The sequence below is a fragment of the Patagioenas fasciata genome, chromosome 9 (genome assembly GCF_037038585.1).
Source record: "Patagioenas fasciata isolate bPatFas1 chromosome 9, bPatFas1.hap1, whole genome shotgun sequence".
In the NCBI taxonomy this organism is placed as follows: Eukaryota; Metazoa; Chordata; class Aves; order Columbiformes; family Columbidae; genus Patagioenas; species Patagioenas fasciata.
Window position 1 is genome coordinate 21,377,559 of NC_092528.1, and position 26,677 is coordinate 21,404,235.

General features: G+C 43.6%; 1 protein-coding gene across 8 annotated transcripts in view; it reads left to right on the top strand.

Moving 5' to 3' along the window:
* LOC136105257 (calcium-activated potassium channel subunit beta-2) overlaps window positions 1–26,677 on the top strand; it is a 142,502-nt gene that overhangs the window by 87,859 nt on the left and 27,966 nt on the right. Inside the window, exons 1-2 of one of the 8 annotated variants that reach the window (XM_065844939.2) lie at window positions 5,184–5,272; window positions 7,460–7,609. The exons of 5 other annotated variants lie outside the window; for them this stretch is intronic. In XM_065844939.2, the coding sequence (XP_065701011.1) occupies window positions 5,199–5,272; window positions 7,460–7,609 (224 nt within the window). In that variant the 5' untranslated portion in view covers window positions 5,184–5,198. Of the gene's footprint in view, window positions 1–5,163; window positions 5,273–7,459; window positions 7,610–26,677 lie in introns of those variants that run through there. 2 more of the 8 variants (XM_065844931.2, XM_065844929.2) reach the window with 2 other exon arrangements.

Below are 26,677 nucleotides of genomic sequence, written 5' to 3' on the forward strand. Positions count from 1 at the left end.
AAGTTTGCCCTTCTAACCCCCTCAGCCAGCCTGTCTGCAGAGCACCAGGAACAGGTTCCGAGAATGATGTGTGTGTTATTTGGGGTGAAAACTTACTGCAACAGTGACTGCTGCTCCTGTAGGGCTTGGACAGACAGGGAAAAGCTGATGGTTTCACAGTGACGGAAAGAGCATCAAAGTACTCGGCCCCAGCTGAAGGATGTGCTGCCAAAAAATTCAGAAGAGGAGCAGGAGACACTGTACAGGGTTTTTACCTCATTAAACCTGCATAAAACCTAAATTGAGCCTTAGGAGCAGCTTGCTATTGAACAAGTATTCTGCCTGGAGCTGGCAGGATTGCCTTTGTTTTTCAACAAAGATCACAAGTATCTTTCTAAAACACCTCAACGGGTTTAAAATGGTAAAGTTATTAGGCTGTAAGGTATAATAAAAGAAACATCTCTTCAAATGAAAAACCCCCAGGCATATACACCTTCAAAATGCTATTGGAATTTTGAACACTGATAATTGCTTTGTAATGTAAGCAATTGCATGAGGAGCATGAACACTGCAGCCAATGCATCATCATCGCAACTGCACCTTCAGCTCTGGCTTCCATTTCCCTCAGCAAAGCACCCTCCGATTGCACAAATATAACTCACGGCACAAATGATCGCATGTGCTAAAGTGAGTTCGTTTAATGGACAATCCTGATTTCCCCACAGTTGTCTGTGCAAGGCTGGCAGTGGGAGAAAGCCCAACGTGTGGGGCAGCTCTGGGGGGATGGATCCAATGCTGCCAGCCAGGAAAACCACAAGAACAAGGCAACTTTTTTAACAGAGAAAGTTTCCCTCCTCTAGGTGAAAAAAATTAGAACAGGGATGAAAACAAAGCTGACTGCACCCTTGCAGGCTGTTTGTTGTTTCTTTTAGGCTCACTCTGAATTTAACAGCTTCAGAGGCGGCATCTAAAAATGTACTAAATATTCCCTTGGTCTCACCCATCAGCACAGCTGCCCCACACTCAGCCTCCTTGCCCCAGAGGCAGCAGCCAGGGCAGAGCCACCCCTTCTACAGACTAACGCACACAGTAAATCACCAGCAAGCAAAAACCCCACTGTATCACAGGACTCAACTTAGCAGTGAAATTGCCTGGAGGTACAGGAGCAGTTGAATTTGGTACATGGTGACCAGCAGCTCCCCAAAGCCAGAGCAGGAGCTGCATGTAGGCAAAGTGCTATAGGTGGATCCACTAGATCCTCCAGTCAGTTTCCTACTTATGCTTTACATAGAATTCAGGCTGAAAATGGTGTCTGTCACAGGCTGAGTTTTGGGGGAAAGCATCACAAAACAGCTTTACAGTTTCTGATTAGCAGGCTGGAAAGCCAATGCTGTGTTTTGTCCATGTTAAAGGCTCTGAAGCATCTAATTGAAAACCTTTAGCAACCCTGTACTTAGGAGGAGGAGCTGGGAATTTGGCAGGAGGGTTTTGGTGTCAAAAGTGTGCCTTTTAGTGCTAATATTTCAGTAGGGGGAAAAAAGAAAAAAAGGAAGCTGAACTGGCCAAATTGTGAACCTACTGAGTGTTTGAAAACACTCAGTTAAGACCTACTTAGACAAACATAGCTGCCAAATTCTGCAGCCAGGCTTTGTCCTTGATGTTCTCCTTCCCATCAGACCTCCCTGCCCTGGAAAGGGACACTGCCCCTCCCGAGCCCTCAGGCTTCAAGGGAGAAGGTAGCAGCTCATTCTCCCCATGTCCTTCCAGCAGAGCCTTCTCCAGTCATATCCCATGGCCCTGAGCTGGGGACATTCTGTCAGCATCAAGGGTCCAACTGCTGCTGCAAGGGCCGCACTGGACCTGCCTGGTGCCCTCCCACAGCCCCTGGTGTCATGTGGGATCATCCACACTTGGGATTCGGGTCTGTTTTCCCTACACCTGTACCTGTACCCTAGGTCTCACAGCACTGCTACAGTTTAGTCATTATCATCTCTAAGAGTGTTGCAATTTTCTGTACTTTCAGTTCATCAATTACATTGATTATCACATTAAACATTTCTAGTGCTACAGTAACAGACTAAAAGTAATAAGCTTGTATCTTCCTAATACAAATGAAACCCATTTGTACTACTGAGAGTGTAGCAGGCTCATTGTTTTGCAGTAATGAAGCTTTCACCTCAAGAGACCCAATTCATAAAAAATACTCGCCAAGGCTGTGCACATTTCCCAGGGTTTTCCCCCACACCTTTTTTTTTTTACTGCTGCTGACATTCCTTTAAATTCAAATCTGATTCAGGATTAGGTCAGCAATTGAAATAAAACAGAAAAGTCAAAGAAAAAAAAAAACACACAAACACACAGAACACCACCACCCACTGCACTTCTGATGTCACTGTGAGGCAGGCAGCCCCATGCCCATGCCCAGCTGTGGGCACCAGGATCCATACACCTTCCCCTGCTATAAATAGCTGCAGCCACCTTTGCTCTATTTCCCAAAATAGCAACACACTGCAAAGGAGATAGGAACAGCAAAACACTGTACACATGGTCTTCCCGCCCCCCCCCCCCCCCCCCCCCCCCAAATATGAATTTGTAACCAAAACCACCCAAGGTAGGCAATCGTTCAGCTGAGGAGATGCTGTCTGCAGGCAGCTGCAGAGAAATCAACCACAGGATGCAGGCACCAGCCGGGGGAGGAGGAACAAGTAGGTTTTGATGCTTTTCCGCTTCTCCCCATGCCAAGCTCCAAGTCACAATGGTGTGATTAAAATGTATAACAAAATTTGAGATCTCTGCCCCTCTGGCTGCTCCAGAGCCTTAGCAAGGGTAAACAGTCTATTTTCAGGTCTGCCCACCACCTTCATGGGGCAGGACGGGCCCCAAGGGAGCATCCCCTGCTCCAGGAGAGTTGTGTGGTGGGACGTGGCACCCAGGCTCTGCCTCAACATTCTGCTTGGGGGAGATGCAGCTTCTGCTATCTCTGAGCAACACAAAAATGAACCTGTTTTCCCCAGCCTGGTGGCTTCAGCCACACTATGGTCACAGAATGGCACTGGGTATTAGAGACCCCAGCATCAGGCACTACTGTAGTCAGACCTGAGCTCCCTCTGTCCTTATGGATGGATCATCCAAGGTGACTTGCCTGGTGTCTCAGCTGCAGACCTGACTCACTCTTCATACTCCCTCTGTTAGCCTTTGTCAGGAGTCACCTGAAATCTGCTGGACGGGTTTTGCATGAGAAACCTAGCAATGAGTTTCGATTCCTAATTTATCTGGTGAAAGCAGCTGAAAGCAGCTCAGCTGCACTCGTTTATAGTTTTCTGTCTCTCCCCTTCTCTACCCCAGTGGGCAGCAGTACCGTCACACAGGTACCGCGTGCACAGGGAGTCAAAGATTTCTGGCTGTAGGTGCACATGGTACAGGCAACATGAACACTCACTTCTTGCTCTGCACCATTGGCTTGTTCCCCTGTAACCCTGGGCAGCTCTCACCACAGAGCTTCCCAGCCTTGGGCTTATGCGGGTCAAATTTCACTTACACCAACTTTTTGAACTCAATTACCAACTATTTCAAACATGAAGCATTCTTAGCCTCACCTTGGGTCAACGTGTCCAGCAGTGTCAGTTCCCAGAAAATAAAAAGAAAAACAAACAAATAAAAAAATCTTCAGTGAGTACCTTCCTTCTGACCTGCGCAGCTGCCAGAACACAGACAGTGCTTTGCTGTGTGCTGGGGGGGGGGGGTCAGGCAGCAGAGGCTCATTAGGGAGCAGGAGGTCTACAAGGCAGCATCAAACACATTGGGCAAACCTCCTGCAGAAAGTCACCCTCTCTCTGAATCTTTGTAATTGGCAATCAGTCCCACATAAGGCCAGGAATCTGGCTTATTAAAGTATGAACTGCTGTGCCCCTCGTTAGATGCCAACATCATCTTCTCCTGTGGGATTATTTACCCTGCACATGGGGTTACTGGCCCCAGAGCAGCAAAAATGATTTATAGCAGAGATGGGGCAGCTGGGGCATGTTTCCCACCCATGGGGTGATACCACTCTCTTTCACAGTGAGGCTGCTTCCCACACACATCAGAAAATAACTAGTATAGCTACATGAACACAAGGCATATGTTCCTGTATAAGGTATCTATATAGTGTAGCTCCTCATTCTGCTTTCACTGTATTTTATCTTTAAATTGCGAAAGCTTCTTTGTAACAAATCATCAGAGAGGAACAGCTAGTTACCAAGGAGATCCTCTGATGAATCAGAGACTGACTGGTATAAGATCTAGACAGGCTGTAGCTTCTTAATTCGTGAGACCTTACATTCTAAACAGAGATAGGGGGGGAAATCCTATCACAACCAACTGTGGACCACGCAAGCAAAAGCAGCGTTTATTTTTGCCATAGGAGCAAATAGCAAGAACACAGTATGGGAAAACAGTGAGATGAAAGGGAGTGTCTCTCCAGCATGCTCTTGACTCAGAAAAGCAAACACCAACCAAGGACAAACTGGTCTGATGGAGGTGACTGAGGGAAAGGCTGTGAAGTCCCTGATTTCACATCAGCACGAGCAAGGATCTGCAGGGTTGAGCAAGCGCTGGAGAAAGAGCTGCACAACTGCTTCTGCACAGCCCCAGCATTTCGGAAAGTAAAGTCTGCTCAGCCAGTTGAGGCGCTGCCCATTTGTGTGCCAGTCACAGACTCGGCACAATATCTGGACTGTCCCAGCCCTCAGCCTGCTTTCCTGCCCAACTCCTGCAGCTTTCTTCCCAGGAGCAAGTGAGAGGGATGAAATTTGCCAAGTGACAGTGAAGGTACTGACCCCACGCTGAGCATCCTGCCCTGTTGGGGATGTCCATCATGTCCTGGAGGAGCCTGGGCAGCTGGGGATGCACAGGCAGAGAAGATGGGAAGAGGAGTTTTTATGAAGGTGAAGATAACAAGAAGTTTCATAAAATAAAGTTTGGAGAGAGAAAGCTCAGCTTTTTGGGACTGACTTTATTCAGAGGTTCTTCAGAGTCATGTCCTTCTGGCAGCTCATGTCTGAATGATTACTGAACACTGATGCTTTGCCTCTATTTAAAAAACACGGAGTGACTAAAACTGCCCGGGAACTGCGAGAGCAGCGAGAAATATTTGAAGACATCAAGAGACAAGATACACAGAAACCTCCTGCTTGTAAATAGGCTGTTTTCCCAAAGGTGGAAACTACAGAAATATGTAGATGAGAGGGAAAATCTCCCTGTCAGATCCCATTGAAATCTCCGTTTTGGGCACAGCTACTCCACTGCTGCTAAGGTAAACCTGATCCTTACTGGGGGAAACTGCAGGATGTGCCAAAGTGTTCAGGACAGGGATGGTGCCAAGAGCTTATATGTGCTGCCGTGAAGTATCAGGGAGTAAAGAAAGAAGTGTGGTTTAGACCAGATTCATACTTTTCTGCTAAGTGCACCCGGGAAAATGATTTCCTAGAGCAGTTGCATCTGAGAAGATGCTGGTGAGAGCCAGGATTTAACTGAGGATTTGAGCAAAGGACATTTTATAGACAAAAAGTTGCAAGTGCTGTTTTACAATACAAATTACACTCCCCTATCTGAGGAATGAATTAGCTGTTGGCAGCATTTGTGGGCTGAAGCTAGATGCTTATAGTAATGTTTTAGTGATGCATATTGTAATGTTATTATTGAGGGGTACAACATGCTTGAATACCTCACAGACATCTCATTTAGAGAGCAAAGTACTCCAGAATGCTGCATATAGACTGAAAAGAGCATATGGGGTAGGGAAGGGGCACAAGAAGCATTATGCTGACAGCAAGCTGCTTTCAGCACCACAGAGAGAAATTGTCAGGAAACTCCAAGGCACGGCTCCCGGACCGTGGGTAACTCACTGTCCATCCTCCTCCAACTTTGCACCCAGGGGCTTGTACAGCATTCACTCACTGCACTTCCCAGCTGTGCCAGGCAAATTAAAGGTGTAGTGGTAGCAAATTAAAACAGTCTGCCAGCTTTCATGCGCTTAATGAGCTATTTGGTCTTATTTGACTTCATATTTATTATCTTTATCCACTTCAGGGTGAAATTAAAGTAATTTATACACCTGCATGTAAAACAGAGAAGGACTGAGAAAGCAGTAACTGCACATAAACTTCCCACAGGCAAAGCATAAACTTTCAGGGACTCACCAGTTTACAAATATCATGCTGTGCCACAACAGCGCTGTTATTCCAGCCTCAGGCTGATTTTGGATATCCATACTTCCCAGAAAACATTCGGAGTTTTGTTTTTTCAAATGTGTACAAGCAGCAGCTGCTAGAATGCGAACAGTATCTCACCACAGTGCTTTTAATCCGAGAATAGCAAATGGGTAGATTAGGCATTTACAAGTGGAGAAACTGAGGCAGAGAGCATTTAAATACCTTGGATAAAAACCTGCAGCTGAACAGAAAGAGCAGTCAGATAGGAACTTAAGTCTTCACTTCCACTGCTTTGCAGTGACTATTAATCTGAAAAGCCTTGGAAATCCATTGCTTGTGACTTTTGCTGTGCAACAGAGCTGTTCTGAACACAGACCAACAGCAGCACAGCCCCTATATGGTGTGGTCCTAGGTTGGAGGAATATCTGCATTCTGACTTTGCTCGTGCATTCTGACTGCAGTAAATGAGCAGGAAGTTAGCAATGGTCTAAACATTGGCTTTGGAGTTAGGTTTGTTGCCACTAGCATTGGTCTGTGTAGATACCCAGAATAAGGTCACAGAAAGAAGTGGGGATTTATGAGGAATATGACCTGCCAGGTGGATGGTGGCCTCCACCAAGCCATGGTGCTTGACAGCATATCTTGTCCCTTGGTACTAAAGTGGTGTTGTAATAGGCAGAGATTGTTACAGGTAAAGCTGAAATACAAAGAAACTGATAGAGTTTGCTCCAGACCTCTGCATGTGTGTATTCTTACATGGTGTTTCTGAGAAATCAGTTATTCTCAGCACATATACTGTCTGTTGCTGAGTGCCAAGTCCAGGTACTGGGGAAACTTATGAAACAGCCATACAGATTAGCTCTCGGTTATAGTCCATTCAGTCCCACTTGAAGAAATTCTGTGTTTCCCCAGGAGAGCTTTGTAACCTTACCAGAATCCCCCTTATTCATCAGCAGCCTCTTGGCAGGGCAGGTGGGTTCTACCTTGCAGGGACACTCTGTGCTAAGCTTCAGCCATCGACTTCTCCCCAGCCAACAAAAATGCTTAGATGAATCCCACAGGGTATTTCCCCAGTGTCCCCAGTGTGGTGCCCCAGCATTCCCTTATCTCGGCTGGTCACTTCAGGGGATACCCCAGGAGTCCCAAGGCTGCAGTGGGTTGAGCAAGCCAGGTTTGGTGCAGGGTTTGGGACAAGCCCAGCCCCTCATCCACCCTGGAAGGCAAAGCTCAGCACCAGCACAGCAGGGAGGTGCAGGATCCTTCCTGACAACCTTCTCCTAATGACCCAGATTGCGTCAACGGGCTCTGGAGGGAGCCCGCAGCCAGTGCTCTTCAGATGGGAGCACAGGATTTGCAACATGGGGCCCAAGAGAGACAAGGAGCACAGCAATGGGAAAGGAAAGCAGAAGGCCTCGGCACCCTTCCCACCTTCAAAGCTGGTAAATGTAACTTATTTCTTTTTCTACTCTTGTTTTTAAATGAGCCAGAGACGTCACCCCCTCTCTGTGCCACTTTGCATGCCAGCCTTTTGGGGAGACTCCGATGCTGAGTGCTGAACCTTGCCTTCCTGGCAACCTAGTAAAATGGAGTATTGCATGTGTCCAGAATGGCCAAATATTTCTCTCTCTTATATTTAAGGACGATTTGGTAGATAAATGTACGAATAACCAAATGCTGCATGTTGTGCCAACAGAGAGGCAGTGGTAGCAAAGGAGTCTCCTGGTTTCTGCATGCTTATTTAGAGGTTAACAACTATCAATGCTTGTAATACCCCTCCAAGAAAAGGGCAGAGGTAGTAAAACCCAATCAGTGAAGGGGTCTCTGTGAACCTCTCTGAAATTATGCATGGGGGGGACGTGTCAGAAGTCCCTACTCCCATGACAGTCTCCCTTTGGGACACTGTAGCTCTGCAGTGCCCCTGGGTTGAGAAATGCCTTTTGGTTCACATAATCTTGTTTAAATGCAACTAGCATCCTCCCCTATGCAGATGCAAGCCACAAGCACCATTACCACCATTATTCTGGGCAGATAAGTCACTTACAGCAACATTGCCTCTTTCAATGAAAGAGAGGCATCACAGCAGTAGCTACACTATGGACCATTAATTTACTGCCAGGTGGCTTGACCCCAGAGTTTAATACACATTTAACTAGAGGTCTACAGCAGAGATACTACAGTGCAACTGTAGAAATGCACTTTTACAGGAACAGTTTTAGTGCCAGTTGAACTCAGTGGAAAAACTCCCTCCGGCTCCCACACAGCCAGGGACTCACTGGTACGCACCCACTGACACATAAACGCTGATGGGTGAAATATTTGATGGTTTGCAAAAGTAAGAGACAGTGTGATTCCAACAGGGGTTTTACCAGAAATGAAGCAAGATAGAAAGCACCAAGTTAGCCAGACGGCGACTTAATTGTCATTTAGGTAAAACGTTTAATACAGAACCGAAAATCTGCTCTCCTGATGCAGCCCCGCAGACACTTGCAGCCCTTGTGCTTCAGACACATATCAATGTGCTTTGCTGGGTTGGGTCCAGACCAAGTTGACTTCACTTAGCACCGCACTTGCCCTTCAGCACAGGCACACACCTGCCGCTTAATGCTCAGAAATATCATTTCCTACCTGCACTGCCAGGGGTGTGCAGGAGGGGTAACGAGTCAAATTCCTGCACAATTTCGGTCAATTTAACTCCCAATTTACTCAGCAGAGCCATGCCCATTTCTAAAACAGCTCAGCTGCATCCCTCCATTGGTAAGTTGGCCTTGCTAACCAGTATGTGTCCAGCAGCAGTTTTATGCTCCTGCTAATATCAGTGGAGACTTTTAAATTGCCTTTAATTAGAGCTTTGAAAGATCCCACTGTTTCTCAGCAATTAGTCTCTGTACTGGTTTTATTTGAACAGTAGCTCTCCACACTAGAGATGTGGCAAGCTTAGGAAACTGTCCATTCTTCACTGTACTTTTAACTCTGCTGCTGATGTGTAAAGGCTGGTGGGGAGACAAAATATCTAAAATGAGAGAAGAATAAAAAATCTGGAAATAGCTTAAGCCCATTCATGTCCTACCCACATGGTCACAGGTATTTTGTTTGTGTGGGTTGGGTCTTTTTTACTGCCTAAAACTAAAGTTTCTCTCTGCCAATACAGTTAATTAGCTCTGGGTGAAGCTGCATGGTCTTGACAAGCACTGGAAGTTTCGGGGATGGAGGAGCAGGATGTAAAGCATCCCGCTGCTGCCAGGTCTCAGCACTGCAGGCTGCCTCACAGCTATGAGTAGGTCAGCATTAGGAGCCAAAGGTTGCTCCTGGCTGAGATTTGCTGTAGCACAAGGTCTTAGTTTGGAAGGAATTGACCTTTCCCTCCCCTCATCAGGTCTTCAGCCCACTCCCAATCTGCACATGTCCATCCTTCAGTGTCCCCCTGCTCTGTCATCCATATTAGATTCTCTCTGTCCCACGCAGGTCTCATTGTTACTCCCCAGGTGTCCTTAGGCCAATATGCTATATATGACACAGTAAACTACCTTACTCCTCCCTCTCCACATCCCTCTGCCCTCCATCTTTTGGCCTCCAGGGCTCCTGCTCCTCTGTTTTTCCCCCACACCAGCTCTGGAGCTGCAGCAACCTAATCTGCAGGATGGTGTGCTTTCACCACCTTGAAACAAGCCTCCAAGTTATTAAAGCCATTTAATATCCCTTGTCTGACTGATACAGAAGTTACACTAAAAATAATTGCATTTCTCACTAGTTACAGATAAAACAGACCCTTTTAAATCATTAAGATGTGGCCTGATGTGCATTATGAGATATTAACAGCCCCATAAGTGAAATAACAGATACAAGACTAAAAGCTAAGTCATAAGTGTTCTCAGATGCCTGCAGATTAATCTTTTTATATCTCCATAGGAGCTTTCACCAAAGCTTTCTGTTACTGTACAGTCTTAAAGCCACAGGACACCTCTCTTCCCAGTTACCACTCTGCCTTGTCTACAGGAGGCAAAAGCAGGGAAGGAAGGTGCTTGGTCACTTCCAAACACAAGCTAATGGAAAAGCTGAAAACAGAATCTGGAAATTTTGATTCCTTGTTTTCTGTTTCACTCAGTAGAAAAAACAGTTCCTTGTTGTGTCAATCCTTTCCAGCGATTATAAAACTAATACTACTTTCAAAATGTTTTTTCTTCAAGTACACATCAACTCCTGATCTCATGAGCTTAGCTGTACTCCTGGTATTTTTGGAATTGATTGCAACCTCCTGATCCATAAAAATAAGCAACACAACCAGCAAAACAAGAGCACAGGTGCTGCTAAAACAGCAATCACTCCTCAGGATCTGATTCTGCGGTTACACAGCCTGAGACAGAAACCCACTGCTGACTCCAGGCAGCACAGGTGACAATTTTGCTCAATTTGGGGATTAAATAGATGACCACATAGCAGTTAGCTGACCTGTAAGTGCTCAAGAAGCAGCACAGCTTAGCCTTAATTGCATGAGCACATGGCTTGTTCCAGCTCCACTCAGGCCCCCACTCAAGGATTTAAAGTGGTCTTCAGTGCTGTCTCTGTCTCGACTGCATTAGTCTCCTTCGCATACATGTACGATGCTGGAGAGCTTCAGCTCCCATCCTTGCTCCTGCAGTGCAAATCACAGCTGTTTTGTTTTATGCTGTTGAATCAAGAAGACCAGCAAGTGACTAATGTCACAGTGATCAGAAAAGGCAAGGCAAAAAGTTTAAGCAGAAAAGCTCTACCAAAATTCACCACAAAGGTTCTGAGTTTAATCTAATCCCTTTTTATCCTTACAACCACACGCTCAACCCAGAAGCAGCAAATTCTACAAAGACACCAGAAATCCATGGCTGTTTGGTAGCACTGCTCCTAGTCAAGTGCCCAGCATCTGTAGGAGGGACCATCATGTCACACAGGAGAGCAGCCATTCCAAATTGGTCATTTTTGTAGGCACCTGACAAGTACCCAGCCACAGTCATAAGTCAGTCAAGCCATCTGCAGCTTCCACAGGCAAACTCATCACATGAGACAAATGCATCATTTATTTTCACCATGGTTAATGACCATGCACCTGGAGGCTGAAATTTCAGTTCATGCCAAGAAATCCAATGGTCAATAACAGATTCAGCCCACAAATAACTAGAGAAGCCCTGACCTGTGCAATAGTCCAAGGATAGAAAAAAGACTCATTTATTTCTTGGTTGTTTGTAATCTCTCCAAAACTAGCAGAAATGGTTCCCTCAGAGTTATATTTAATAAGTTATTCCTACAGCCTAGCCCAGAACTACTCCAGTGACATGTTATTAGATCTACCATCTAATACTACAGGCAGCTGCTCCCACTCAATAAAACTGACTACAGCGCATACATTTGTTCAACTAGAGGAGATGGCTTTGGAGTTTGATCATCAAGCTGAGACCAGCTAGGTGCTCAGGTTGAGCAGTTAACATCCTTAAAGACTCCCTAGGCAGTTCTGGATATACAGTATATGCTGTAAGGAAGGGTTGTTTATTTGAGGGAGTTAGCCAGCAGGGAAAAGGGAAAACAAGTCCCTCATCCCTGGTCATAAGCATTAAAGACTGGAGCTGCCTGTTGTAGGATCATGGCCAACTATTTCTTTTTCAAGAAGCTGGCTGAACTCCAGCCTTCAAAGATGTTGTCAATGGCGTTTTGTTAGGTGTCTCGAGGAAGAAGATATTACAGATATATGGACTATCATTAATTATTGCTGTCAGTTTTATAGGACAAGTGTCAATGCAACACAGCCAGGGCCTCGTGCTTCTGACACCAGCAGGACCCAGCAGCCCTGGAAAAGCAGGTCAGGCAGCTTTATGCTGGTCTCTGGCTGGGAACAACATCACCATCAAGGGCTACCAAGGACAAGCAGCCCAAAAGCTCAAATCTGTCATTTTACACCTTCTCCAAACTTGCCTTTACTTCCTCATTATTTAATTGAAACCTGCAGCTATGCCACACTCACCCTAGGCCTCACTAATCAGGTTTTATCTCCTCCCATCACCAAGCAGGTTACCACCCACACTTGTCCCCTATGCAACACTGCAACTAAAGCTCCGGTATATTATTTTCCTAATTTCAGATGACTTTGTGCCCACATTCCTTTTCTCCTGGCTGCACCCTCGTGTTCCCCCTAAGCTGCATCCCCACTATTGCCTTTTGATAGCCACTGGAGCACTCAGGCTCTGTCTTATGCTACTAACACACTCCCCCATCTGATACAGGCTCTCTCCTTACAGACAGCACTGATCAGTCTCCCTATGGCAAGGTCTTATTACTAAGAGTGGAATTTTCCAAATATTGACTCATTTTAGCCTAAATATCATTCTGTTACTATTGCCTATAAAGCTGGCTCTGTTTCACCTTCTACAATACTCCAAAAGTGACTTGGCTTCATCAAAGATAATTCACACTTAATAGCAGCAGAACCAGGCTGTGTTTAGTACAGTCTATCAACTAAACCAAAACTTTGAGACCCCCATCTGGTCTTGTCAGACAGTGGTGGGCATAAATCAGTACATCCATTTCTGCACAGCTCTTCCATGACCACATGCCTACACAAGAAGGAAAGTACATACATTCAGCCTTACTGAACTTCAGTTACAGTAAACACAGAAAAAGTGTCATCTTGATGCAGTTCAATATGCATACTTTACACCAGAAGCCTGCAGCACAAGGCATGAAGATACTTTAAGAAATAATGCACAAAGGAAATACTTCAGAATACCAGACACAATACCTTGGATAAACAAATAGTGCTTTTCCTCTTGCTTGCAAACATCTTTCCCCATTTCAAGCAGCTCCAAATTCTTCAGTCAAATGCCCTTAAAAAGCTGTTTTCTTCAAAATGTCCCAGCCAAAAACTCCACAGAACCATCCCCAACAAACAAATCACACTTACTGCTGTGTAAACTATTTAACTGCTCTTATTCTAGCCTTGATCACGAGCACCTGGAACCGCCAAACACCCAGCAGACCCTGGGCTGAATGTTCTGAATTGCTATAGTTCCATTGACTTCAGCAGATCCCTAATGACAATGGAATTAGCTGAGGACGTAGAAGCTCTTTCCTTTATTTGTTTATAAGGGCAGACAGTGTTTAGAGATAATATAGTAGAAAAAAATAATCCTATTAAGCTGAAATCAGGGCAGTAGCAAAAGTTAACTTGCTTGCAAGCAAAAGGTTTTGCTTTGTGATACATTGATTGTACCTCTGAAATTCAGGTACGAGGTTTAGCAACCACTTATTTAGCAACAACTTCAAGGGACAGTGAGCAGAAGACAGAGGGTGTTTTGGATGTTTTTGCATGACTCGTGTTACCAAGGGAACTGCCTTGGTGATGCCTGTGTGCTCACCATGGTGGGGTCACTTGGGCTTTGCTTCTCAGAGTAAAGGGTGAGTCATGGCTGGAGAGTAAACTGCACAAACTTGCTAAGAAATGCCTTTGTCACATTCTTCCACTAACATGTGAAAATATACATTAGTAACAGTAGTTAATAATAAAAAACACTAGCAACAGGAGATCTTCAAATAGACACAGGAAAAACAACAACAACAAAACACTATTTTTGCCACACACTGCCACAGCTTTTGGCAGTGTTAGAGTATAACACTAGAATGTGTCATGACAAAAACATCTTGATGATACCACATTCTGAATATCAGTGATTTCTAGTTCCCCTCACATGATACAATGAAAGCCTGAGTTACTAAACCACCAAGTCATTTCTGAAACTATCACCAGAAACAGATGTATATTAGTTGTGTGTTGCGCTAGCGGCAACAGTAGGCTTCAATTTGTAGATATGGTAGTTGGAAAAGAAGAAAGGCATTATTATTAACCTTTACCAAACCAGTAGGTATGCAGACATACAGACAGGTGTGGGTATATGAACTTGATACCCATAGGATAGCTAGAGATGCTCTCCACCTGTAATTTATGCAGTGCCTCTATATCCTCATGTACCTTGTCTCCGAGAAACCATCAAAGAAGTAGCTCTTATTTCATTTCTTGGTGTTCATTTCAGGTTTTTTATGTTTTAATTTTGTTTCTGCAAATAGTGATGAGCTTGATATAGGATCAGCTGGTTTTAGGCTATCATAAATATTACAGAAATGCCCATTCCAAAACCTTAATTCACACTGACAGACATTACATATTTGTACTTAAGGTTCCATCTGGATGATCATCCAAAAGCTTACCTGAGCTTGCAGAACCTCTGGCTCAGAGTTCTTTTGGTTGATCACTGGAAGATATGGCAACCAGGAGTCTGAATTGGGCCAAATTCTGCTCCTTTTTGAAATTCAGGTCAAACCTTTGGTCTGGGCAGTGGCAGCCAGTATTTCTTACCCCAGTGTTTTTCTTTGGCAACCTCACAGGTCCCTTATTTTGGGCAATACCTGTTCAGTCTTGCCCTGGAATAAATCTGGAATGGATCCCAGGAAGCTGGTAGCATTTCTGCTGAAGCAAATGGTACGTCAAGATGTACTGAACTGAAGAAATGAGCACTCAATGACTCGTTTAACTCTGTGTGCCTTCCTGTAGTGTATCTTCACTACACTTTCAGACTTTGAGATTTTCCATCTGGTGTTAACAAAGAAAGTATTAAGAGTTAAGGGCTTAAGCAATGGGGGTCATTTCTCACGTCTGCTCCCACACAGCACCAAGACAGCTGGAAATACCACATGCCTCTTTCTTCCCCAGTTCCTTCACTGGGGGCTCATTTTGTTTTCCCATGCAGAAGGAGCTGGACTGCCTGTTACTTCATTTTGCTGACAGACAGTTTTTAAAGTGTCAGAAAAAGAAAAGTCCAAGGCAGTGCCTGTGGTCATCCCAGTGGAGAGAGCTGCTGGTCGGCACCTGCCGTAGCCCCCTGCCAGGAACTGGGTACACAGGCATTTTTGGTGCTGTCACCTTTGGCTCTCCAGCCTCCTGTTGGGGCATTCATTACATTTGTAACTGTAAATCATTGTGAAACCATAGGGAGGACTGAGCTCCTGCAGCAGAGCTTAAAAGCAGTTGAGGTTTAGGCTGCCTGTCCCATCTTGTTTGATTCCTCATCTCACTGCTTTGGTAAGCAATGCAAGCTGATCCTTGCATGATGCTTTTCCTGAAGCAGATGGCTGCTTTCTTTTAAAGCTTTCTTATTACAGAAGTTTGCAAGTGCCAAGATAAGTATTTAACCCTTGACAGCTTGCATTCAGCACAGGCGCCCCATCAGACGATCTGCAGGAACATCACTACTCACACCAGAGCACCCACCTGATGGGCCATCTTGGCTGGCTCACCACATCTTTGAGTGACTTCAAACAGTGGTTTTGCGGACCACGCTTGCACAGGCCCTCTGATGTAAGTCTGTTTCTTTTAGGCAGGCTGCCTTGTAGCAAGTCCTCATCATTCGTTTAAAAGGAGCCCTGCATTTAAAAGGAGCCCTGTGAGGGCTTTTAGCACCCTCAAAGACCCAAGGCCTGGCAGTCTCCAGTGTCCTCTTCCCACCTCTGCTCACCTCCCTGTTCTGCAGCAGCCACCAGACAGGACATTGGGATGTGATTTAATGGTGGATCTCAACAAGTGCAGCAAGTGACTTAAAGACAAGGGTCATCTGTACCCCTACAGAGGATCTGCCAAGGATGGATTGAATTTATCGACAATTTCTTTTAATGTTTACCACATTCCCTACTGCCTTTCGTGAAATACTTTGATACTTTAGCCAGTACCCACCACACCTCTTTTATCTTTGATTTTATGGTCTTTGCCAAGGAGATCAGGAATACATGATATTCCGTTTGCTCCTATAAGCTGCCATTTCTCCAAATACCAAAACATTAACAGACCTCTATGTAAATTTCTCTCAAATGTGGAAGAATGCGATTTAATATTGCTTCTCTTTGGTCCAATGAGAAGTTTACTTGTTTCTACAGTAAAATCTTTGCTGTTGCAATTTATCAGCCAAACAAAGATAACAACCTTCTTATGGCTTCACTGTAAAGCTTTGCTGTGAATTGTAGTACCCCTGCCAGCTGCAGCTGCTGTATTAAGTGCTCTTAAGTTGCGGGTATTTGGCCTCAGGATTCCCAGTTATGTTCCAAATTTTCTGTAAGTCCAAAGCTTGGAAGCTGGGATGAGTTAATACCCAAACCTTCCTCTACTTTTGAGGCTGCTATAGTGCAATGTTACCTCTAAGTGCGATGCGATTCCATCTGGTGAACCTTGGCTCAGACAACTGATAAATTTATCTGTTGCTGCCAGCTGTGAAACAGCAGGGTGCCTGAGATGAGCATCCGTAGCATCCACCCCCACAGGACAACATGTTGTTCTTTATTTCTGGATCTAGATAAAAATTCATCAGCCTATTGGGAAGGAAAAGGGTGTAAGGGTTAATAGTATAACAATGCCATGAGCTGGTAGGTGGCTGTTCTGCCTGACATGATAGGAGCCTGGTGGGAATGCTGTCTTTGTGGGATTTTTGTTATTTTCTTGGACCAATCTGCAAGAGAAGGGCTAATCTTATGTGATTTCAGCCACATATTCTCAGACAAGAACATGTAGAAATGATTTATTTTAAACTCATCCAACAACTGGAGCACACAGGGTAGCTTCGGAGCAAGGATTCCAAGCAAATTCCTCAAAGCTCTTCCCAAAATTTCACCCAAGAGCCCCAAGTGAACATTTGACTTTATATCCACTGATTATCTTTCTAATTATTCATTAAAAAAGACAACTGATTTCTGAACTAAGACTCACCGAAGACATAATAGTTTGGTATTTGAGCATCAGTGACTTTGTTTCACTGAATTGTTCCATTCGCTCCCATAACTAGAAGTTAGCTCCATCACACAGCTCCAGGGCCAGCGCTGTATTGTGAATGACCAACAGGTAGCATAGAGTGGCATTGGAAAAGGCAGCAATATGTTCACATGTTGTTTGGCTGCGGACTGCAGGTGTATGTGGCTTGGTGGGGAAACCTGTCAGAGCAAGCCACTCTGCATATCACGTTATCAATGCTGTAGCATCATGCAGCACCTCACGGGTTTCCTCCAGGGTGGCCAGACAACTGAAACCAACAATCATTTGAAGGCTTTGTGCCTCTATTCTTCATAATGTGACTGGCTCTAAAGAGAATTCAGTTTGTTTCCAGACTGCTTTAAAAAACCTTTCACCTAGCTTTGACCTCAAATCCTTCTGCTCCAGATAGGGCTAAGAGAAGATTGTTCTTTAGGACTCCATCACTTGTTAATTCTCTTAAAGAGATTACTCAAATCTCCTAAACAAATATCAGACTAGATTTTGGATTAAGCGTGGGTGCTAAAATGACCTTGCTGATAAAATCAGCGTGATCTAACCTCACAAATTGAAGAGGGAAGCCTTGGATGTAATTTTGACTGGGTAGGTACTATCATGGTAAGTTATCGGACTGCTCTGCATCTCTGTTCTGCTATCTCTAATATTTTTGCAATGTTCCTTAAGAACCAATACAAAAAATGTCAAATCTTCAACGACAGAGTCATTTGGGCTACGCACAACCTGCTGTTCTCTTTTACTAATGCTTATTGCTTTATCCAGTTCTTATATTGGAGCTCTCCGGTTCATTTCAGTGTCAGCACAAGGCTGGTTTACAACAACATCCTGACTCCTGTGTTAATCAAAGTGCCATTGTTTGGAAGTGGATTGAGCTTAGCAGGTTTGGCAGGGAGCTCCGGTGCAGGTGCTTGGGCATGCTGGTGTGCCCCAGGGTCCTCCGTAGACCCTTCTCCCCTGCCTGCCACCTTTGGGTGATTTCCCCACTGTGCAGCTAATAGCCAGAGTTATTTATGTCCTGTGTCTATCTGAGCAGTTTTCTTTGTGTCTCGCTTGGGTTTCAAAAATAATTAACCCTGCAAAGACAGATGCGTGTTTTGGCTGTATAGCACCTTTTCTTGAGAACTAGGAGTGGTACAGTGAGGTTTACATTAAGTGGTTCTGTCAGTGTGTTGTGGCCAGGAATTAAGCTCAGAAATTTTATCTGTGATGAGCATTTCACATAAAAGAGATCACCAAGTTAAAACTTTATAACTTTCCACCTACATTTCTTCTGTTGTTGTTTTGTTATTCTGTTACTGTTCTTCTATAACCCCAGCAGATTTCCTTGCAAAATCTCTGGCATCTGTATAAGAAACAGTTTCAAATCCAATAAGAATTCAGACTACTTAAAAAAAAATTAAAGAAAAAATCCTTGGAGGGCAAAGCCAATCGCAGCTAAAGCACTTATGTCTACTTTCAAATCTCTTTGCCCAAATTTCAGTTTAATTTGCTCATTTTTCCAGTACTGTGCTTACAATATCTAACCAAATATCACTCATGTGGAAACACATTAAAATTCTGCAACAAGCTGGAACTTACAGCTTCAATACTCTTGTCAGCTTTGCTTCTCAACTGTCAACAGGTAATGGTGGCTCTGCCTTCCTCTCCTCAAAAACATATCAGTCGTGTCTGCTGTTCCCTCCCTGAGCACTGTGCTCCATTTCACTCTTGCTGTTATCCATTATGACAAAAGCATCCTACTTCACCAAACTTCAAGTATAGCTGATGCAGAAATATAACCTTTTCTAAAAGATATGTTCATATGCTACTACTTGGTTTTCCTTTGTTTTTCAATAATTTAATATATTTTTACAAAGAAAGCTGATGCTGTGCTGTGCCACACATAGAAACAGCAAATAATTGTACTGTGACAAAATATTTGGAAAAGTGCTACCTGTGCACATCAATCAGAACTCAGAAACTGTGTTAATACACGCTTGACTTCTGGCAAAAAGGAAGAGCTATCTGATTTTGCTCTGATGGCGAGGGCTGCTGTTTGAACAGGCAGATCCAAAGACAAAATCTCCATCACACCACCCTGGTTCCTCTGTCCTGGATGGAGCAGGGCCTGGTCTCGCTTCTGCTCAAGGAATTACATGCGGGGGGAACACGGCAGATCCAGCTCTCTCTGATCCCAGCTGGGCTCCCAGGGATAAAAGTGTCCGTAAGGACCCCAGGCTGAGGCGGAAAGTGCATCTCTGGATGAGGCAGCTGAAAAGTCGCTTTGTGCTCAGTGGCACTGGCTCCCTTCCCACCACAGCTGTCTCCTTCTCTCCCTTCAGGGGGTTATATTTCTGTGAGCTAGTTTAAGGAGAAAAGCCTTTTAAATCCGGCATCTTGCAGACTCAAAGTATGGATTTTTTTTTTTTTTTTAATAAAATACAAATATTAAGCTCTTTAGGCAGGGACTTTGTCTTCCAACATCTCTTCAAATCACTTAGAACTCTGTTGGCATTACAGGTGTAAATACTACAAATAATGTAATACTGTTTGGATCTCAGAGATCTGTTTCATTAGGAATGGGCTCATAAAGTGCATCTCCATGTTGTGATAGAAAAGGCTCAGGTATGAGGAGGACTTCCCCAGAAATTAGTGCTGAGCTTTGCCCTGGAAGAGCTTGGGGTAAAGAACCTATTTTGATTTAGGTTTCCTCATAATGCAGGAGGTTCTTGTTTTTCTTTCATCAGTAAAAAGATGGACACCCTGCTCAAGGAGTAAAAATAAAGCTTAGCATACAGAGCACCCATTTGAGAAGTGAGCAAGAGCTGTTTCACCCTGCAGAACAACCGTACATAGTAGTTCAAGGCAGGAAGTGAGAATGAATTCCCTAAACAGCTGAAAGCAAAGAGGTTAAAAAGACTTAAGAAATAAAAATCCTTGTAGAAAAGAATATATTATTAACTGAAAAAGTAATTTAACAGAATAGTAATGTTCTCATACCACTGAGCAAATCTAATACCAACTCTGCAAATCTAATAAGTTCTTTGCAAAAGCAAAGAGGTTCAATCTGAAGTGCACGCTTTTGAGGCTGAGGCCAATGTCCATTGAGTACAATAGAAATACTCCATCAGCTTCAGTACAAGCCATATCAGGCATCCACTGGATTTAGACTGTCAGTGGCTGATATTGTCTTTACAGAATATTCTACTCAAACTCGCAATGACGATTAAAGTAACATCTAATTTCCACAACAATACAATCAAATTCTCAATTTGTGCTGCTCTTGGGCGTGAAGTGCAGGAGGCACTGCTGTGTTTATGCCAGAGCCATTTCTTCCATTAAACAAGAACCAAACTGGCCAAGAAAAGTCACATGTGGGTGGGAGACAAACATCAGACCTTTATAAATGTGGTGTAATCAATAGGTAGATTCTACGCAAGAATCCTGGGCTCATCCTCTGAGGGATTAATGAATAGTCAACAAGAGTCAGGGTGCCCATCTTGCAATGATCGCTCCATTGTGTTGCCAGCCATTGTATTTTTCATTTCACTAATGGCCAGTTCATTGTATTTCAGCAACTTCTTTTTTGCATACATGAGCTGGAAATAATGTATTTTGTTACCCATAGCACCTAAAGGCTCCATGCCATAATCCACATGGAATTCAGCAGCCTTCAATGTACGTGGAAAAGGCTGGCCATGCAATGGTATTTCTTACAACACAACTCCTGTGTTTCGTGTGGTCTGCCACTTCTTGCAGGTCCCAGCAATGTCTCCCAGTTGAGAGTTCCATTAACTTTTTCACCCCTTATTTCTTAAAAAGCCCAGAAGTAATCTTAATCCGCCTTATCTTGCTACACTATTATCTTGCTGTGTTCCTGGTGGCTTCACACAGAGATTTTGTAGAACTATGTTTTTTCACTTAGTCCAAAATTGGCTTGGAGGAAGACAGTGCAGAGAGGACTTTCCTTGAGCAAGTTGGAAATAGAAATGAAAGTCTCAGCTTGTGCCTGATTTTAATTTGGATTGGATTAGAGGAGGGTTTGTTTTACTGCAGTTTAAGAGAAGGGAGCATTTCTCATTTAAGATTGATTACTATTAGATTCTCCCTTTAGAATAGTCCCTTGAAGGAGCTCAGAATTATCCCTTGTCTGCAACTACCCCAACCCTGTCAACTCCAGAGAGAGTGTCATCATGATGTCAGTAGTGTCCTTCCTTCTGATAAACTGAGGGTGCTCAGAATGGAAAAAGGAGGTGTGAGATGGGCAGCTGCTTAAATACAACTGTCCAGGAAGAAAAGGTACAAAATCCACTTACTTTAGCATGGGATTGAAGTAATGTTATGGGTTATACGTTTGTAATAGCTTTCTGTATTTATAAATTCAGTACAAAAGCCTTCAAATTTGAAGCAAGGCTCTCAGTCTGTTTCTTCAGAAAGTGCAGTCTAAAAGCTATTGATGTATTTATACAGATAAGCATACAACAGAGTTATCAGAATCAATGCAAACACTCCAAAAAAGATTCGATATAACTAATAATAAATAAGTAAAGACTCAGGAAATAGAAATGCACAATTTAAAAATAATTGAAATGCTGACCAAAAGAATAGCTGTTTATGTGCATTTCTGCAAAGGCAATTCCAAGAAAGAGTGCAAGAAATAAGTGGCTAATTTCAGAGGTGGCAGACAAGAGAACAGACAAGCAGCATCCAATGCAAAGGAGATAGGCAAGGGCTAGAAAGTGGTGGAAGCAACACTGAGAGGGAGAGGTTGTTGGTTTTGGTTGGTTGATTGGTTGGTTTTTATGGTGTTCTTTTTGTTGTTGTTCATGGTTTTTTAATGTATGAATTTAAAATGACTTTGTATGAGCACAGTTATTAAAATCAGACCGGTGGAGAGTAAAGGAGCAGCACAAGTATCCACATACTTATGTTTTCCCTGGTTGGGCTGTCTCATTTTGCACCCATGCTCTTTTTTGAGGTCAAGAGAAGTTTTGACACGAACCCTGTTTGTTTGGTTTGCTGAGCCATTTTTTATCTGCCTGGGTTGCCTATGAAGTTCCCATGGGATGGGATGGGATGGGATGGGATGGGATGGGATGGGATGGGATGGGATGGGATGGGATGGGATGGGATGGGATGGGATGGGATGGGATGGGATCTGCCAGCCACCACCACCAGTCTTTCAAAGTACATATCAGTTTATCAGTTCGGGATTTAGGCTGATGACCGTTCTGTGTCTATCCTACACTGTAGTGCAGAGAGCCTATCTTGAAAATATTATTTAAATTCTTCTTTGAGGCCTGATGGAGTTCAGGAGCTCCAGCTGCTCAGTACAGGGCAGAGCAATAAAGAAAGGCCAGCTCCAGCCCTGGACAACTCACAACATTCTCTAGTTTTGTTTCAGGTACGGTCCAGTCAAAAATATAAAGTCAGGTTCAGACCTGTGTAAGTGTAATGCACTTCAGTGCATTACAACTTACCCTCAAAGTAAATGAACAGCCATGATTTGCTTGGCTTCAAATGAGGAATGGCAACAGCCCAGTATTCTGGGGAGAAAAGGTCACAATTCTGGGGAGAAAAGACATACAATTTCATCTCAGCCACTTCAGTGTACATGGAAATGTTAAGAGCTTGCAAAAAATTATAATAATTATCAGCTGAAAAAAAATTTATTTGGCCTGGAAGACTGAGTCCTTCAGGAGAAGTTTGTTAGGCTTTGTCAGCAAGTTTTAAACTTTTCCTAAAATAAGAAAATAGGCTCCATTGCAGTCCCAATGCAGTAAAATAGACATATATCTTGTGCACTGTTTCTGTGAGAATCTGATGTGAATCAGCATTGTTTGTATTTCAGTTGGCTCAGCCCAGAAATCAGCACCTCCTCTCCCCATAGCCAGCCTGAGCACACCAGAACACGAGCAGGAGTTTGGCACCAACCGAAACCTCAGAGATCTTTGGGACAGGCACATGGACACAGACAAAACCAAGCATCTGAAGGGACTGCAGAGGTCACAGGACACTTGCTTTGCTGGTACAAGTTGATGTGGCACTGTCAAAGTTGATAGAGATGCCCTAATGGGAACCAAACCCAGGCAGTAAGTGCTGAGAGAACAGATTCAGGTGGTGGTGAGAAAAAAGAGATAGTGGGAAGAGACAGCAAACAACAGACATATAGAAAAGGAGGGAAGGTACCTCAGGTTATCAAGCACAATATTTGAAGGAAACAGAGAAAAAAGTACTTTGACAGAGAACATAATTAAACCGTGGAACTTCTTGGCAGAAGACACAGTGAAGAAATTACTTGGGACAGAGGTTAGACCAGATCTGAAACTCGTCAACTACAGGATACTGGAAGGGTGCATGATGTCCCACAGCCTGGTCACAGCACCCTGTGTAGCCTGGTGCAGGTCCATCCATACCCGCTGTTCCTCACACCCATCCCCCAGCACCTGTCAGTGGGTGCCCAGCACTGAATGAGGTGGAACCTGGGCTTTCACCAGGGACCATTGCCCCTTAAATACCTTCCAGGATGTAGAAGCACAGGGCAGGTCACCGGCTGATGTAATTCAGCTCCTCTGTAATCAAACCAGGCATCATGATGCAGCTAGAAGACTGTTGAACTCAACACTGGAGGGAGGGGAGCATCACTGAGTTTCATACATGGTCCAAAGGACACTGAGGGGAAGAAAGAGAGATGTTAAAGGTTTAAAAGGCATTTTGATTAAAAAAAACTAAGATATGGTCAAAAAGTCATCTAGAAGCCAAGATTTAGCAAGATTTGCTCTTATTTAACCTTCAGTGTGAGATCAGGTCTCAGCCTTTCTATTCTTGGTAACAGCTGATGAACGCAGACTAACAAGGTATTAATAAACATCTGCCCAGATCTTAGATTAATATGGGAAAGAATTAATGGAGGTCTTAGCACATTCATATTTTCTAATTATGGCAGATGACTTTATTTATAGAAATAAGAGGGAGAATGGGAATTGTCACTGACACCATGTCAATATACGTAATGAAATCCAATAATTTAATTGCATTACATTTGGTTAAGGCGTCATATCAATAAAAGACCCTCTTTAATCAGAGCAGTTTAGTGGTCGGTACGCACTTCACGCTAGAAAGCTATTAAGATTAATATTTTTTTCAATGAGTCATTGGGAAAATAAGTCATCTGTGACACAGCTATTCCTGTGCCTCTGACCCAAGAGGGAAGGGGCTGGAGGCAAAGCTTTCCACCAGGAGAGGTGAAGTCCATTGCCCCTTCCACAGCTGTCTGATTTTCATGCTCATTTCTGGACACCCCTTGCTTCCAGTCCCCAGAATATCCAAAATAATAAAAGAACGCCCAGACTGAAACCTGTGCCATATTTTGGTTGTCACCAGTCACAGCTAAACTGGCTCACGCATCAGCTCTGCTTCATGCGGTGCCCTCATGATAAAGCATCAGCAATGCTTCTGTGGGAACAATATCATACTATACCACTGAGATAAATAAAGCACAATTTTAAACCCAGATATGTTTATGCCTCCTAAGAGAGTGGGAAAGGCCTATAAAACTCCCGCTAAAGGAGACATGGCTGTTCAGATCATTTGCAGCTTGTTAGGTAAACCCTGAAGCCAGTTTTTGTTGGGAGGTGCTGGTGTTGGTGTTAGAGAGCTTTGGGGTTTAAGTAGGCTTTGGACTGACTGTGGCTGTTTATCAAGGTTTTAAAATACATTTCACAATGTTCAGTTCAAGCAGGTGACTAGGGATGTTTGGCTCTTTTCTCCCAGAAGCAGGGAAAAATAAAACAAAGCTACAATTATGGTGACAGATGGTCTGTTACACACAGAGCATTGTTAGTAATTTTGCTCCTTGCACATTGAAGGAGAACTGGAGTGATGCTGAAAAGCCAAGAAAATCCTCTGGTTCTCTCCTGTTCTTCCAAAACGTGTTTCATAATCCATTCTGATCTTCCAAAGCTATCGGTCTGAATTAATGAAAACAAAGCAAGGAAATGCTTCTATTTCTATTAATTATAGAGGCAGGTTTGTGCAATAAACAGAATTCATATCCCTACGGTGCTGCCTAAGTACCTATAATTCAGCTGCTCCACTCACAACTGCAGCATCTTCTTCATATTGTTTTACAAATTAGCAAACCTGAAATCAGCAGCCTTGTACAGTGTGATGACATTTAGTTTAACTACAGGGGATCTGATCTGCTGAAATCCACGGGTGGTCTTCCAGTGCTGCTTTTCCCTGCAGTTGAGTTACAGCTCCCAAATTAGGTACTCCCAGATCAACTCCATGTTTTCCATGGAAGTGAAAATATGGGTGCCTAGGAAATACTGTGCAGTATGAAGAAATCAAAAAGCAACTATTGGACAAAATGTTCCACATAATTTTTAAAATCTTTACAGATACTGAAAAATCTCTTTTTTGGCTTACATGAAGGTCAAAATTCTGGTTTTGAGCATTCTTTCCATAGAGATTATATTTTGATATTGAATATCCTGCCAGTCTAGGGAGAGTGTATCTTAAATTACATGCAACATTAGTCCAGCTGTTTGTGATTTCCCAAGGAACCACAGCAAACTGAAGAAATGTCTTTGCTCCGATGCTGCCAGGTTTTGTGACATTTCCTTACCCCTTCGCTTGCTTCTGCATTCAGCTCCTGACCTCGCTGATGTAAATATGAAGAGAATCAAGTTCCTGGTCTCTTCTGAAGTACGCATCAAAGAGCATTGAAATGATAGGCTTCATTAACCTTGTACATCAGCTTTAAAAGGGAGAAAAAAAGGCTGAGCTGCAGAATTGTCAACAGCATTTCCAGCGTAAGGAAAAGGAGCAGGTGGGGGTAAAAGTTACATTTTACACCCTGGGAAATAAAAATGCAGCCCATATTACAGCAACCTCTGACAATATTTTCTGTAGTTGAATTACTACTATCAAATTAGTGTAGAAGTAAACCCCTCTGAAGACATTAGGAGGAAGACTACCAGTTTTTATTTACCTGCTGCACTATATTCCAGCAAGTGACTGTACAACAAGGCCAGCTCGGGTCACCTGCCTGGTGCTAGCTGGTACCTTGACCAGTTTTCCCACAGGTGTGTTTGCTTAAATTGATCTAAATAAGTTGAAAAATTCAAATACCAGGTTTTAGTTGCAAGCTAGGATCTTGAGAGTATGTACATATAAGAAATACTTTTTGTTTAAACTCACCTCAGAAGCCTCCTCAGTCACAAGCTATGCTGTAAAGCACTTTTATAGTGAGATACATACCCACTGTATCCCATGGGAGTTAAAAATGGCCTTCAAGATTTCAAGGTCAATGTGAAAACACAGCTTTTCTGCATTTTGATTGGACTGTAATTCACATGATTACTGGGGCTCATGGATTCTTAGGAGAGACAGAGGCATGAAGAGCTTCCATAAAAAGCATCGAAAAGGGTGAAAATTAACAGGCAATTGTTAAACTGCCCTTAAAAATAGAGAATACAGATATAAGCTACATGCCGTCATTTTCAACATCTATTTCCTTATTTTGTTAATGGCAATATCAAATGGTTGTCAGCCTCTTCTCCCCAGTAACAAGTGATATGACAAGAGGAATGGCCTCAAGTTACGCCAGGGGACATTTGTATTGAATATTAGGAAAATTTTCTTCATAGAAAGGGTTGTCAGCTATTGGAACAGGCTGCCCAGGGAAGTGGTTGAGTCACCA